Below are 13,392 nucleotides of genomic sequence, written 5' to 3'. Positions count from 1 at the left end.
GTAGCGTTCTGACAGATTGACGCCTGCATTCTGAATAGGATGTAAATGGCCTGGCAGCTGCAGGTGTGAGTTCTATACAACAGGGGCCAAGGTTTTCAGTGCTGTGGCAGTAAGAGCGAATGTGTCAGAGATGTCGATCTCTGCTAGAGTGCTGTCGAAGTCGGTCATCGGAATAGAAGTGATGGGTCTAATGCGGTCAACGTCAGCTTTTATGTGTGGAGGATTAGCTCGCTCCACCCCTGCCGGAACTGCTCGGTGTGTGTTTAGAGACCGATTCAATATAAAAGATGAGTTCTATAAATTTTTATGCACATTGTGTATTTGTACACACTTCGATCAGGATCGATTGATGGTGTAAACGTTGGTTCGGCATGTCTCCCCTCCACTGATAACATTCAAAAAATCGTGTTCAAAATGTGTCACAATATTTTGAGAGTTGTTTGGACTACAACCCACAGTACCTTGAACACTAACATTATAATTGTAGGACCGCAAACATATGTGATCCCAACTAGGCATGCTACTCCGTCTATCGCCACTAGTACTGTGCCCCAGTGCTTTTTTATCACTTCCAACATTGGTGAGAAGTCAGAAATGTTCATGTCATTTAACCTACTTTTCTTGAATGGTTTCAAGTCAGGGTTTCGAACACCGATTTTGGTTATATTTCAGGGTGATAATTGAGTGTTCCCTATAGATTAAATGTAGTTTCCGTGCCTCCGCACGTAACGTAAGATTTTTCTTTCACTACGGCGTGGTCGAATTCTAACGTTATCCTTGATATCTCGTTATTCGGAGAGCAATGTACACTAAATATTTTAATATTTAGAGTTTCGCATTTTACGGTGACCCATGTTTCGGGTTCAGTGAAACATGACACGTTTAATGTAGCTATTTCAACGCATTCATAACAGCCTAATATTTTTTTCAGGCTTTATTTTGCATTGTTCAATCACAATATAACTTGCACTATCCAACAACAGAGTTGAACGTATTGCTAAAGTGACTTCTCCCTCTTGAGAGTGTATTTGTATTTCCATGTCTTCAAGAGTTATCTTCATGTAAGAGGTATCTATTGGAAGTTGATTTGAGACTCCTTATTGACATGTCTGGACAATAACACGTATTGGGTGTCTCTAGATTTTCGCAAACACAAATCATGTGATTGCTGCTTTGCGAGAAATTTTCCAATGCGATGCTTTCGTTAGGACATACCACGTGAAGTTGATGATAATGGGGCATCATAAGAGCGTCATGTTTTGCTATGGCAAAGTTTCTATCCATTAAAGGAGAATATGAATTTTGAAAAGATGTTATTTGCGATTGAAAGTTCATCTACCGTTTGGGAGTGTGGTATAAGGGAAATCTCTCTGGTTTTCTTAATGCCGTGAATCTCAATTTCTACATGGATTTGTGCGACTGGTTCCCAATTTCCACGGTTGAGAATTTCATAAACCTTTTCGTTTCGAGGAGTATGCGCTAAGCGCATGAACGAACACCCTGGTAATGTGAGTAGGCAGCAGCATGACAATCCGACACATGCATCAACGAAGGCCGAATACCTAGGACAAGGCTTCGCCTCACTAAATTCATCGATAACTTCTGTCGATGTTAGGGTGGTGCATCTATCATCAGTACAAGGACCCATTTGTGGACATCTCGTAGTGTGAAAGATTTTGTGCGAAGTGTCTCTGGTGAAAAATTGCGATATTTTCATACACTTCATTTTTATTGGTTTTTTTTTTCGAGATTTTGATCAAACCATAGTGTTTTATTACCATGAGTAATGTCTACTGTGCTGACACCCATTTATTCTACTTATGAACAGAGTAATATTAATACAGGCTACGGATATCGTACGAAGCCGCAGTGGACTGAATGTACTCATTTGTATCGGTTCTGCAGAATTGATTGCAGTACAGTTTTGAGTGCTCGTCGCTCTCGCGTTTTGTCGTTTCTTTTGTGCAATGTTTTTAACTGACTACACTCCGAACATTACGGTTGCAATTATGGAGTACAGAAATGTTGCGACTGAAAATATGGCACACGCTGGCCAACAATAGGGATTTCCAAGCAGATGTTTGCTGAACAATGTTTTTGATGAACCACAGAAGTTTGGTGGGTTACACTCTATGATCTCTGACATTATGGTTCCATTTATTATCACTCTTAGCTGAACAAGAGTGCATTTGTCAGTGGGAGTTTCAGGTAATCTGAAAACCATTTCTTCTGTGTTTTCGAAAATTTTGCTTTCGTTATCGTCAAAGCAGAGTTCGTATTGCTCATTGGCAGGAATGAATTTTCCCAGATCCTTCCTTGCATATAAGGGAGGAGATAATAGGAAAAGAGCTGACAGTGCTTGTCAAACTCAGTAGTATTGATAGCATTAAGAATGTAGACGAACTGGGCAATGAACTTGTCTCCTCCAGACTTTGTTCGTACCGTTGAATAACTTCATATGCACGGTTCTTACCTCGTTAAGAAATGCTGGTGGAATTCTCATATCGCTAGGAGAGTATTCTTCGTGCACTGGAGGGTTATTTGCAGAAGTATCAGAAGAAATTTCCAGCGACTAAACTTTGTTTAGCGGCATTTGTAATATTCTTATACCTGGCATGAGTTTTATCGCCCGAGTTAGTCCATCTTTGCTTTGAATAATCTCTACAACTTTGCCATACAAATACTTTGCCACGAAGAATCCTATCTATATACCAAACAATTCGGATTTGACCAGATTAATCATACAATCCATCCGCATAAAAAATGCCCATGCTGGCAGAGAACATACGCTGTCTTACCCCTTGTCGAGAAAATCCTTGCGTACTCTTGAACTTGTGCATGAAGCAATGGTTGCCGGCCCCATTTGCAGCCTGCAGGTTCCTTCGCCGAAAAACCCAAACAGTTTCAATCTGAAAAGGATTCAAGTGGTTTTTGCGCTTGGTCTCATCAATAAGATGCTGTCCTTTCAGATCGTGAACAAATACGCGGAATACATGGAAATCAGAAGGAACAATGTTTGGACTATACGGTGGATGAAGAAGGAGCTTTCAGTCAAGGTTTTTTTTTCAGATTTATTCGGGCAACATGCGGGCTGGTATTGTCGGGAAAAAAGGATTTTCTTTGTTCTTTATTCGCTACAACATCCAATTATTCACATTACTTTCCGGCTTTGATTGTACTCAGCCGACCAGCATCAGTTCCCTTTGGACAATCTTTTTATCAAAAGTAGATGATCGGGGAATTTCATCTTTTAGTGTATAGTTCCCAGCATTAAACCTTTCCTACCAGCGATATGTTCCGTCGAATGAGGAACCACCTTTTTCTACGAGATGCTTAATCTTCTTTCCGATGATCCGAGATGAATATCTTAAGAGAAGACCAGTCTCACACTTTCTCGAGGAAATCTTTGGAGCCATTGCAACAGCTACAAAGAGTTGGATGCTGCATTCAAGGTTAATAAAAAGGCATACATGCCTTGTTCTGGAAATTCTGCTCGGAAATTTTCTAGGCGAACAATCTGCCCTTGACAATAGTTCGAATCAGGGTCAAGCGTGTGGTAGGATTTTCCTATAGGAGGATCGTAAAGGGAGGTGGTTGCAAAGTAGATCATCTCTTTTGCAAAAATTTGAGTCAGAATGGTGTCGAATCTACGTCGTTCCATTGTTATATTGTATAAACTAAATGTTGAATTTTTCGTTTTTTTTTTCGTCGTTCTTTTGTAATTCGACCCACGCAAATGACCCTTCTCTTTTTCCTTTATGTCCTTTAATCAGTATTTAAAGATATTTCATCGATTTTAGAATAAAAATAGAATAGAATAAAAACTGGAACATTTCAATGTCAATATTTGAAAAATATTTCAGCAAATTTGCTTCTTCTGCTATTTGATGTTTCTTCGCTTCTGTCAGCTTCCAATTTTCTCGTTTCCCATCTGTTTATCGGCTAATTTTCGACTTTACTTTTTCGAAACTCGTGGAAATTCCAATATATTGAATTCCCGGCAACCGGGAACTGTCGCAGGAACGTTGGAGAAAGAGAAAAGGAGAAGCCATATTCAAGAAGGTCGTGTCCCACGACGCTTGACTTTGCTTCAAATTGTAAGTACCTAACTTTGAAAGTATCTCTTTTTTTCAGTGTCAAACTTACAACTTTGCTCTATTTCGTTATTTGTTCCAACCAGTGTGAACGTCCGGCTAAAGCCTTCAGACCAACTTTGCTCTATTTCGTTATTTGTTCCAACCAGTCTGAACGTCCGGCTAAAGCCTTCAGACTTTTTTTGGTGTTCTCTTCGCTCGCCATCACCGATTAATAAGAAATAACAGAAGTGACTTTATTTGTAAAATTATAATTGTTTTTTATCAACCCTTTCTTCGATTTTTTCCCTCAAAAATTTGGGCATGGATGAGAGATTTCATTATTTTCTTCCTAAGCGCGTCAGTACTATATTTGGAGAACAATCAAACTTGATTTTACATCTATGTTTCTATGAAACCTCCACAATTTGGAAACATTATTCGAAGTATAAAATTCTTTCGTTCTCAACAATTAGCACATAATGATGTGCTAACATGAAATGAGGTGAATGTCACCATCGTATTGATGAAGATAAAAATCTACTTCAGACCAAGTGAACGTGTGTTGGCTTGCATTTTATCTTAGCAGTCGTTCGCACGTGTGTTTCCTCTTTTTGAAGAAAGGATGTTAGCAGCATCAGGGAGTTATGCCGGGCAGTAGATATGCGAAGGAACCAAATCCATTCTACCGCGTTTAGGTTCCCGCGCACCAATCCAACGCAGTGGAACCCGTCTCTCCCTACTCTAGAGCTTCTTGTCACCGGCGCACCAATCCGAACACGTGGGACCCGCCCCTCCCATTTACAGCAATCCGGCTCCGGGGCACGAATTCGACGCCGGAGGACCCGTCTCACCCAATTCTACCGCGTTGGGGCTCCAGCGCACCAAACCATGGTGTCCGTCTCCCTCTCTTTTTGAATTTCTTGACCAAGGTACGCACATACACAGAATAAGCCCGTTACTATATAGCATGATAATTTGCAAATTTGGAAGTGTACATTCACATAAAAGTTTATTTACCCTCACTACCATAATACAGAAACTAACTTGGGGTATCGAAGCAAACATACATAGGAGGAAAAATATACATTTCTGGACAATGGTGGAAAGGTTGAATACTCGCCTGTAAGGTGTATGACGATGGTTCGGCACCCCACCGGTGCAGAGTTTTGCATCATTATGGAGTATTTTCGTGACACACAGAGAAACACACACAGACAAACACACACACACACATACACACACACACGGATTAATCGCGTTATTATTAACGGCTTACAATGAACGCTCATTTCTCACGAATCGGTACTTGCTTAGGACTCTTCTTCACAAGATTTTACAAGATGTGTTTTAGGAGCTTACATTGGATGAGAGTTGGTCATACTTTTTGAGTGACCAAGTTGGAGAAAATTCCGACTGTTTTCACAAAAGCGAGATTTTTGCAGCCAAGCGGAGTTGTCATCATTCGAAAGAGCGTCTCTTTGCGATTAGAATAGAATATTTCAGGTACGGAAACATCACGGAGGCTGCAAAAATCTCGTTTTTGTGAAAACAGTCAAAATTTACTTCAAATTGGTGGCTTAATGGTGGAATAAGCCAGCTTTGTTGAGGTGCGAAAATAGCCGGGCCGCGGATAGAAATTCAGATAGAAAGAAATTTCGAATTGTTTTGGAAACGATATCATTCAACTCAAAATGCTGTGGCGAACTCGATTTTTGGTGAATCAAGGAGCATAGTATTGAAATAGTTGCATAAAATTTAATAGTAAGCTTCATACTCTTCCTTTCTATGGAATGCTATGAAAAGAAGGTGTTATAATAGAGCAAGAAAATCTATTCAGAGGGAAACATACCTTATAAACTAACGTACATTACCTGTTTTAAGCGATCTGCTTAGGTTCTTTCGATTTGACCTTTGTTCTGGTGATTAACGGAGGTGCAAAGTAGAGATGAAATGAAAGGAAAAAGACGAAAAGTGGGATTTTCAAACTTTGCGATACTCTAGTGTACGAGCGGGGTTCATCTGTCTGTATACAACACAAATCTCACAAAATTCAGGAATAGTTGTGCTCAACCGCGATTTTATAGGCTGTTTTGACAACTTCTTTCATTGCAACAAACGTTCAAAGTAAGGACGAACCGCTATTTTATGCAACAATTAAAATGACTAAAATGACGCACAAATGACTAAAAAATAACAAATCAACAATTTCAAGTACTCGTCCACAACAATTCCTTGATGTTCTGACCAAATGTGAAAGTTTGAGTCTCTGAACACTTTGTCAACTATAACCTTAGGCTATGTTAGGTTCCAATTATTGCTTTTTGGCGCATATTTGGCGTCATTTTGCTCTTTTCTCAGCAATATGTGGGTTTTCGTATAGATCTCAAAGAGAGGAATTAAATGATATATAAACTGTCCTGAAGTTTCCATTTTATGAGCAGTTATGAGCAAGCGACGGTGGCCGACGGTGCCGCACCGTCACTCACCGTCGGTTTTTCAATGTTCATGCAGAGTATTGTAGTTAGTTAAAGTTTCTGCCCTTGGGATGCACCAAAGGCGGATTCAAACCTCCGATCGATCGTGCAGAAAGCGGAACCTCTAACCGCTACACCACACCCACCCATACCATTATAATTTATATTATATCATTATATTATATCCGCAGAATATGCTAATGGCAATGGAATTTGGAGGTGTGAAAGTAATTAACGGAGTTGGCGGAAACTTTGCCTGTTTTCAGGCTACACATCAAAACTAAACGAGTATATTTGAAATTAGGAGCTCATTTGCTTTCAAATGGTATTTGCAAAATTCAGTTTTGCCCACTGCCAAGATTTCTGACGCTTAGCAAAAGATTTTGGGGACAGAAGTTAGTAGGGATGTTGCTTAGCCCATGAATATGGGTTCATGTTTGAAGATAATGATGTAGCAAACATTTTTTCATGGATTTATTTCTGGGTTTCTTGTAACGTTGACTTTTCTACTCACTCGCAAAATTATTCCAGATCGAGTTCTTCGTATGAAGAAGGAATTGTTCAACAAATCTCCTGCAGTCCCGAGATAAGAAGAGCGTATTGTTCATTTTATTCGTTTGTTTATATCAAAGCAATAAAAAAGCGATATAAACCGTACACATGTTTCATAAAACATATGTTTGAACTGCCAATTTTCTCGTGCTGCCAGGAATGAAATGTCTGTGCGAGTCTATTGTTCAGAAAAGAAAACTTTGATTTGAGACGTTTTTTTCATGAGCAATAGGCGTTAACAAACACATGTGTGACGTGAAATTTGACTTTCTCTCAGTTCGTGTCTCCCATCGTGGGGCTTTATCAGGTTACCACTACTTCTGATCATCAAAATTGCTCCCAAACGGTGGAATTCTCGTAGTTGTTGCCATCATTTATCTTACTTAAATACGAGACAGATCCTAGGAAACTGAGCTGGTGTCGAAATGATAGCAGCAACAAAGGATGAATGATAAAGTCTCTGGCGCCTATCCAATCAAATTCGCTTGGGATGCGTCAACACATTTCGACTGCAATTCGGAACCGTTGGCATTACATGAGACTGTGCCTGCAGACCTACCTGTTGACTTATTCAATGAGATAGCCGAGCCAGTGTTTTAACAAGTCTGCTGCCAGTTTATCGACCATGGAGGAATAAAAGGCTTAGTTGGTAATAGTACGGTCTGGAGTCATCGACTGTGCAGTCACAGCCGGTCCTGCATTACAAAAGCCCACTAGATAACAGCAATAGTGAATCACAAAGAAAATTGTCAAAAATCGTTCTTTCCATTTTTCTGAATTGCGAATATAAGCAAGTGTGATCAAGAGCAGATCTTTCAACGGGGTGAGCACGACGTTTCTGCTATAGTTCGCGGTCTTTCTTTCACTGGAAACAGTCCGTATTCCCTTAACTCTCTGTATCAAACGAGGGTGCATAGCACTCATTTTTTCGAACACATTTGGTGTCAGCAATAACTAGGCAAAATCATCTGTTTGTGATCATCATGCCTGCATGATAACATTCAGTGAAGTAACATGTATTCCATTGATAGGTTTGTTTTTATGTTTTTTCCTTACATGCCCGACAAACCCTTGTCTACAGAGATTCTACCATACTCTGACTACATCTGGTGAATTAGACTCTACCCTTTTTCTTAGTTGACGGGCTAATGTTATAGCCTCACGCCGTCACTCGTAAAGTCAAAGCATCCGTTGTTAAAACGCTTTCTGTCGAAAGACGAACTGTCTTTCGAAGCCAAGGGTGCCCTTTTAGATCCAGTACTCCAGAAATTGCGTTCAGATGCTATTTTCTAGCTCATTTCAGATTGCAGAAGTTCATTTGAGATTTGTCTTAAAGGCGACTTGATGTACTTCTTGTAATGTGACCAAAGAAGTGTAGACGGATTTTCGTGATTACTTGTAGATATCTGGGGATGTAGCTTTCTCCACGTGTCATTTATAAGTACGCAAAAACCATTTTTACGTGAAGTTTCATGCCACGGGATGTCAAATTTACCAAGCAGTCATCTAAACATCTAAACATCGTCAAGCGTCACTCTCACCGTAGACAGTCCATACCATATCTCTCTGCATATATGTATCTGTTGGTGTGAATAGCGACCAAATTTACCAACGACTTCAATTTGTTTGGATAGGAATCGAATGCGATTACTTTGTTAGGCGGTTGGGCTCAGCATACGTATATATGTACGTTTCATAGCACATGCAGCCTATAGAACAGCACTGAACCTCGATTTCAATCTACTGTTCGTCCATCTTCATTACAGTTGAGAGTTTTAGAAAGGCTCATATCTGCTCACTTTTATCACGATAAAATAATCTATAAGTCGAAGTTCGTGTTTCAAAAGATGCAAATCTGAAGACCAAGTAAATAATGACATGATTGACACCTTCATTTATTTGCAATATGAACGTAATAGGCGTCATACATTTGCTTTGGAATAGCCAATTGGGGTGCATTCGAACTCTTAGATATTAAAAAAATGTTCCACTAGAGAAAGAAATGCCGCACAGGTAACTAGAGTTTTCAGAGATGGGAAAATAGTGAAGTAAGGAGGCAGCACGTGCTTACAAAATATTTGGCGAACAAATCACAAGAGCCTCTGTATTTGTTTGACGTGCCGAAAAGTTTGGAAATTCGTTGACATGTGTAGAAACTGTTGTCAACATGAATGCAAGCTTCAGGTGGCAAGTTTTCACTATCGCCATAGCAACAATCAATCAATCTCAACAATATCGATTGCCTCTGGGTATTATCCACAGTGTGCCGATATCTGCAATCACCGCGTTGAATTACCCCCACAGGCACGTTTCGTCGCATTTGATAAGTTACGAGTGGTAGATCTGCTGCGGAAACCCAGTGATCTCTTGTGGTAATCAACATCACTCTGACAAGAACTTTACAGCAGTGAAAGACTACGCATGAAGGAGTTGCGTAAGGAGCCAAAATCCTTCACAGGCACTCTCATACTCCGTAAACACTACTTCAGTGGGAGTGTGGCGACTCGCATCGCTCCTCTCGATCAAAGGCTGGCCGGGAGCATCGCTTGCGTCGCGCTGTTACCGGCGAGCTGGCGCATAGGCTTAGAAATGTAATAAGGAGAGCTACGCCGTTGCATTAAGCCTAGGTGGCCCACGGCTAGAGCTAGATGGCATGATCCACATCCATACACTTCTCCCCTCTAAGTAGTTTCCGTATGAATTCCCACCTCTTACATGATAGCGTAGTATGCAATAATAGAGAAGGCAATAAACATACAATTATGCAATACTGAAGCGGGAGAAGATTTATGAAACACACGCGGCCAAAGGCCGGAGACAGGAAGCACGTAGGTAGCGTAGATGGAAAGTCGGCGAAGGTACAATGACCATCGGAGAGAACCCTCCTAACACAAGACAGAACCCCGAGTCGCATCAGCGAGTAAAAATGTTAGCAAAAAATGTGCTGCAAAACACAAAAACAGGAAAACCTCGTCACCTTCCATTGCAACGTTGCCGCTGCCGAGAAAACAGTTCTCCACTGCTGTACAGTAAACTAGTTCCATACGGTGACGATCTAACAAAATGGGTTCACCGCCACGGGTTTACTGGGCCTATCATGCTGAATAACGTACTCAGTCCATGTGTGTGTATGTGTGTATGTGTGTGTGTGTCTGTGTGTGTGTCTATGAATGAATACAATTCGAATTTAAATTTGGTTCCATACAAAGGATATGATCATGTTCGGAAGCAGGATAAAAAAGAAGAGAAAAATACAAATGTTTCTTACGCCTTCAATCTTAGCATCACGCGAAAAGCAAGCACACATCAAGTCCCTTCGGTAACTTTAGATGAGTTTAGGTTCATAGTTGCACTTATGACTACCAGATAATTAATAATAGTTGGAGTCGAAGACAGAATGAATACAGCGCGCAACCTCTTTTTCGACAGCTGGAAGACTCACATTCTCATCAACTGCTGCTCCAAAATGAGAATAGCGAAAACCGTTCGGTTAAGCTCATGACAAGTTCGCTGCGCCAACGAACAACGAAACGAACGTGCTAAGCAGCGATTGGAACGTCTCGCAGCTGCGTCAACACAGGCGACGACTCTTTGGAGCTGGGAATGCTGAGGAGGGAGCTGAACGTCTTTTGAAAGATGCACAATGTCAGCAGAGGCAGTGTCAAAGAGGGAACGCTTCGAACGCGAGATTTTGAACACAGAGTAAAAACGGAGACAACGTCTCAGCCACAATCACGGACACCAAGTCCACCTGCCCACAGTCCAAAAAGTAGCGACGGTGGCGCTGAGTTCCACTGGAGACGACTGGTTGCGCGTTGAACTCAAAAGGCAGAGACGAACTACTTAGGTAAAATGAATTATTCTTATGTAAATACACTTTCCGTTTGAAGTCAAGCATCCAGGCACGTTCAGTGACTGCTGCAATCATAACCAGTTTGTAACGAATTATTCAAAAATTTTCCCGAGCTTCTAAATTAGTTCTTCGGAAGAGACAGTTTTAAAACATAGATTGTATCAGAGAAATTTCTTGGAAAGCATAAGAAACTTCAACTCCGTTCTAGCGATGGCTTCAATTGGAGCGCAAATCGTTGTCTTGAGAAGATCGATGCCCACTGCGCCTAGTAAGGTCGCACTTGTGTATGGTGGAGGAGAAAATGATGTTCCTCCCACCAGGACGTCTTGCAGTTTTCCTCACAGAGTCAGACAGAGCCTTCTTGATAAACATAAGCGATATTGACAAAAGTTGCGACCTTACATATCCTCTTCTTTTTCCAACTGGAAGAGAGACTGAGATCTAACATTAGTGGAAGAAAGCGTGGCGCGCATCGTGGTCATGAAGTGTTATTCTTGTCTATTTTCCATTTGCGACAGTCTCAATCCGATTCTTAAGTTAAGGAAGCCCTCGCATAAAGGACGCTCAGGTGAAAAAAGAACAGAATCGTTTAAACTATCACAGAACGCATCAAATAATTTTCGCTCTGACTCCTTCAGAGGTCTGCTAGCCAGGGAAAATAACAGCGGACCTTCTAGCAATCGTATCGGGCTAGCGTCATCAGATTAGGTAGCTTAAGAGCAATGCAATAGTCCTAGCAGGACGCCAAAGCTATTTTTTCTTGATACGAAAAACCTGCGCTTTATCTTGCGATCACTTGTAATCCTCAGCGATTCAAGAGAACTTTTACGAACGACAAGTTGTATCGGATAGACCAGACTTTACAGCGCGACTCTTCAACGGGTGACTAGAGGAATTATGTGATGAATTATACAAAATAGCGTGTATCTGGTGGAGTAGAGAAGTATGTTTACGTCACCAAACTCGAAAATAGAGGTCTGCCGCGTTGTCATATGCTGTTGAGACCTGGATGGAAGGCGCAGAGAGTAGTTGACGAAGATAATGCTGTGTGCGAACCAGACAGAAAGAACCGGAGGCGCATAAGGCAGTCACCACTATATGATCCACAAAAAATGAGGTGCTGATGATCCTTATTCACCATGTATGTGTGATTGGAGATGTCCAATATGTCTCCCCAAACAGCAGCGTGAAAGTACGTTGACGAAAGCTGATACCTACCTATAGGAGACAGAATGGCAGAGCGGCTGAGATTAATGGAAGTGTGCATAGTGATGAGTGGATCCTGCCGACCAATTTGTACCTGAATTCGATCGGCATTCCGTCCACCCTGATTCCCGTTCGGGGTCCGAAAGAGACCCACATCTGCCTGCTCTTATGAAGGCATAGACGTAATCCATAGGCTGCAGCCAGCTTCAATACAAGGTTAACAACGTTGAAGTTTCGTACTGCTTTCCGCGAATATAAGAACATCGACGGCGTACTCGAGATGTGTCAAAGGGCACCACGATGGTGCTAGGATGATATCGGCAGGACACTGATCCATTCCATTCTTCGCATGATCCTAATTATGGCGAGGTTGAACAGGAAGAGTCCTGCCAATGTCTCTTGTCCCTTTTCAGTTACCATTTCAAACAATGATGTACATCCGGCTGGTGTTTGAACTGCACCAGTTGTTTGTTGGTTTATGTCATCAAGTAGGCGAACGAACTTTCCTGGTACTCCATTGGCGCGCTGAGGGTTTGAGAAGTTGGCCCGACGAGGAGAGTCGAAGGAAGCTTCGAGGTTCAGAAGAGCTCATTGCATTGGCTTCGAATACCGCTTTCAGATTTCGATCACTCTCCTGACGATGAACACCTGGCAACCTGTAGATCGGCCAGGATGAAAGCCAGCTTGTTCGTCGGCTGTTGTTTCTTCGCGATTTTTGACAAGTCGGTCCAGAAGAATTCACCCTAAGACTATAGTTCCAAGAGCAAAGCATTCTGGAACGACTTATCGTGATCTGAGGAGAAGAACTTCTAACGTGCGAGACCAATCCTTTTTTGGAAGTTGGAGCAAGTCACTTTTAGTTAAATTTCTAGAATAATTCACCCCAAGACTATAGGTCCAAGAGCAAAGCATTCTGGACCGACTTATCGAGATCTGAGGAGAAGAACTTCTAACGTGCGAGACCAATCCTTTTTTGAAAGTTGGAGCAAGTCACTTTTAGTTAAATTTCTAGAATAATTCACCCCAAGACTATAGGTCCAAGAGCAAAGCATTCTGGACCGACTTATCAAGATCTGAGGAAAAAAAAAAACTTCTAACGTGCGAGGCCAATCCTTTTTTGAAAGTTGGAGCAAGTCACCTTTAGTTAAATTCCCAGAATATCACTTTTTGGGAACTGCAAAGCTACTGATGCACACGCAGTATAACAGAGCTGAAACAAGTTCAATAGTTG

The 13,392-nt window shown here is 41.4% G+C and overlaps 2 protein-coding genes across 5 annotated transcripts in view; both read left to right on the top strand.

Moving 5' to 3' along the window:
- RB195_024804 (uncharacterized protein) overlaps positions 1-7,140 on the top strand; it is a gene marked incomplete at both ends in the record, with an annotated part of 28,880 nt that extends 21,740 nt beyond the window's left edge. For 2 of the 4 annotated variants that reach the window (XM_064212707.1, XM_064212708.1), the window contains 3 exons: positions 2,970-3,056; positions 3,373-3,452; positions 3,509-3,676. In XM_064212707.1, the coding sequence (XP_064068590.1) occupies positions 2,970-3,056; positions 3,373-3,452; positions 3,509-3,676 (335 nt within the window). Of the gene's footprint in view, positions 1-2,969; positions 3,057-3,372; positions 3,453-3,508; positions 3,677-3,863; positions 3,947-7,081 lie in introns of those variants that run through there. The other 2 variants (XM_064212710.1, XM_064212709.1) reach the window with 2 other exon arrangements.
- Positions 3,888-7,265, top strand: RB195_024803 (uncharacterized protein; the record flags this gene model as incomplete). The annotated part of the gene is made up of 4 exons (XM_064212706.1): positions 3,888-4,097; positions 4,772-5,005; positions 5,428-5,579; positions 7,082-7,265. 4 exons carry the CDS (start codon positions 3,888-3,890, stop codon positions 7,263-7,265), a joined length of 780 nt encoding a protein of 259 aa, XP_064068587.1.
- Between the last annotated feature and the right edge of the window lie 6,127 nt (positions 7,266-13,392).

This window comes from Necator americanus, chromosome X (assembly GCF_031761385.1).
Source record: "Necator americanus strain Aroian chromosome X, whole genome shotgun sequence".
Lineage (NCBI taxonomy): Eukaryota > Metazoa > Nematoda > Chromadorea > Rhabditida > Ancylostomatidae > Necator > Necator americanus.
This window is presented reverse-complemented; position numbering and strand designations above follow the sequence as displayed.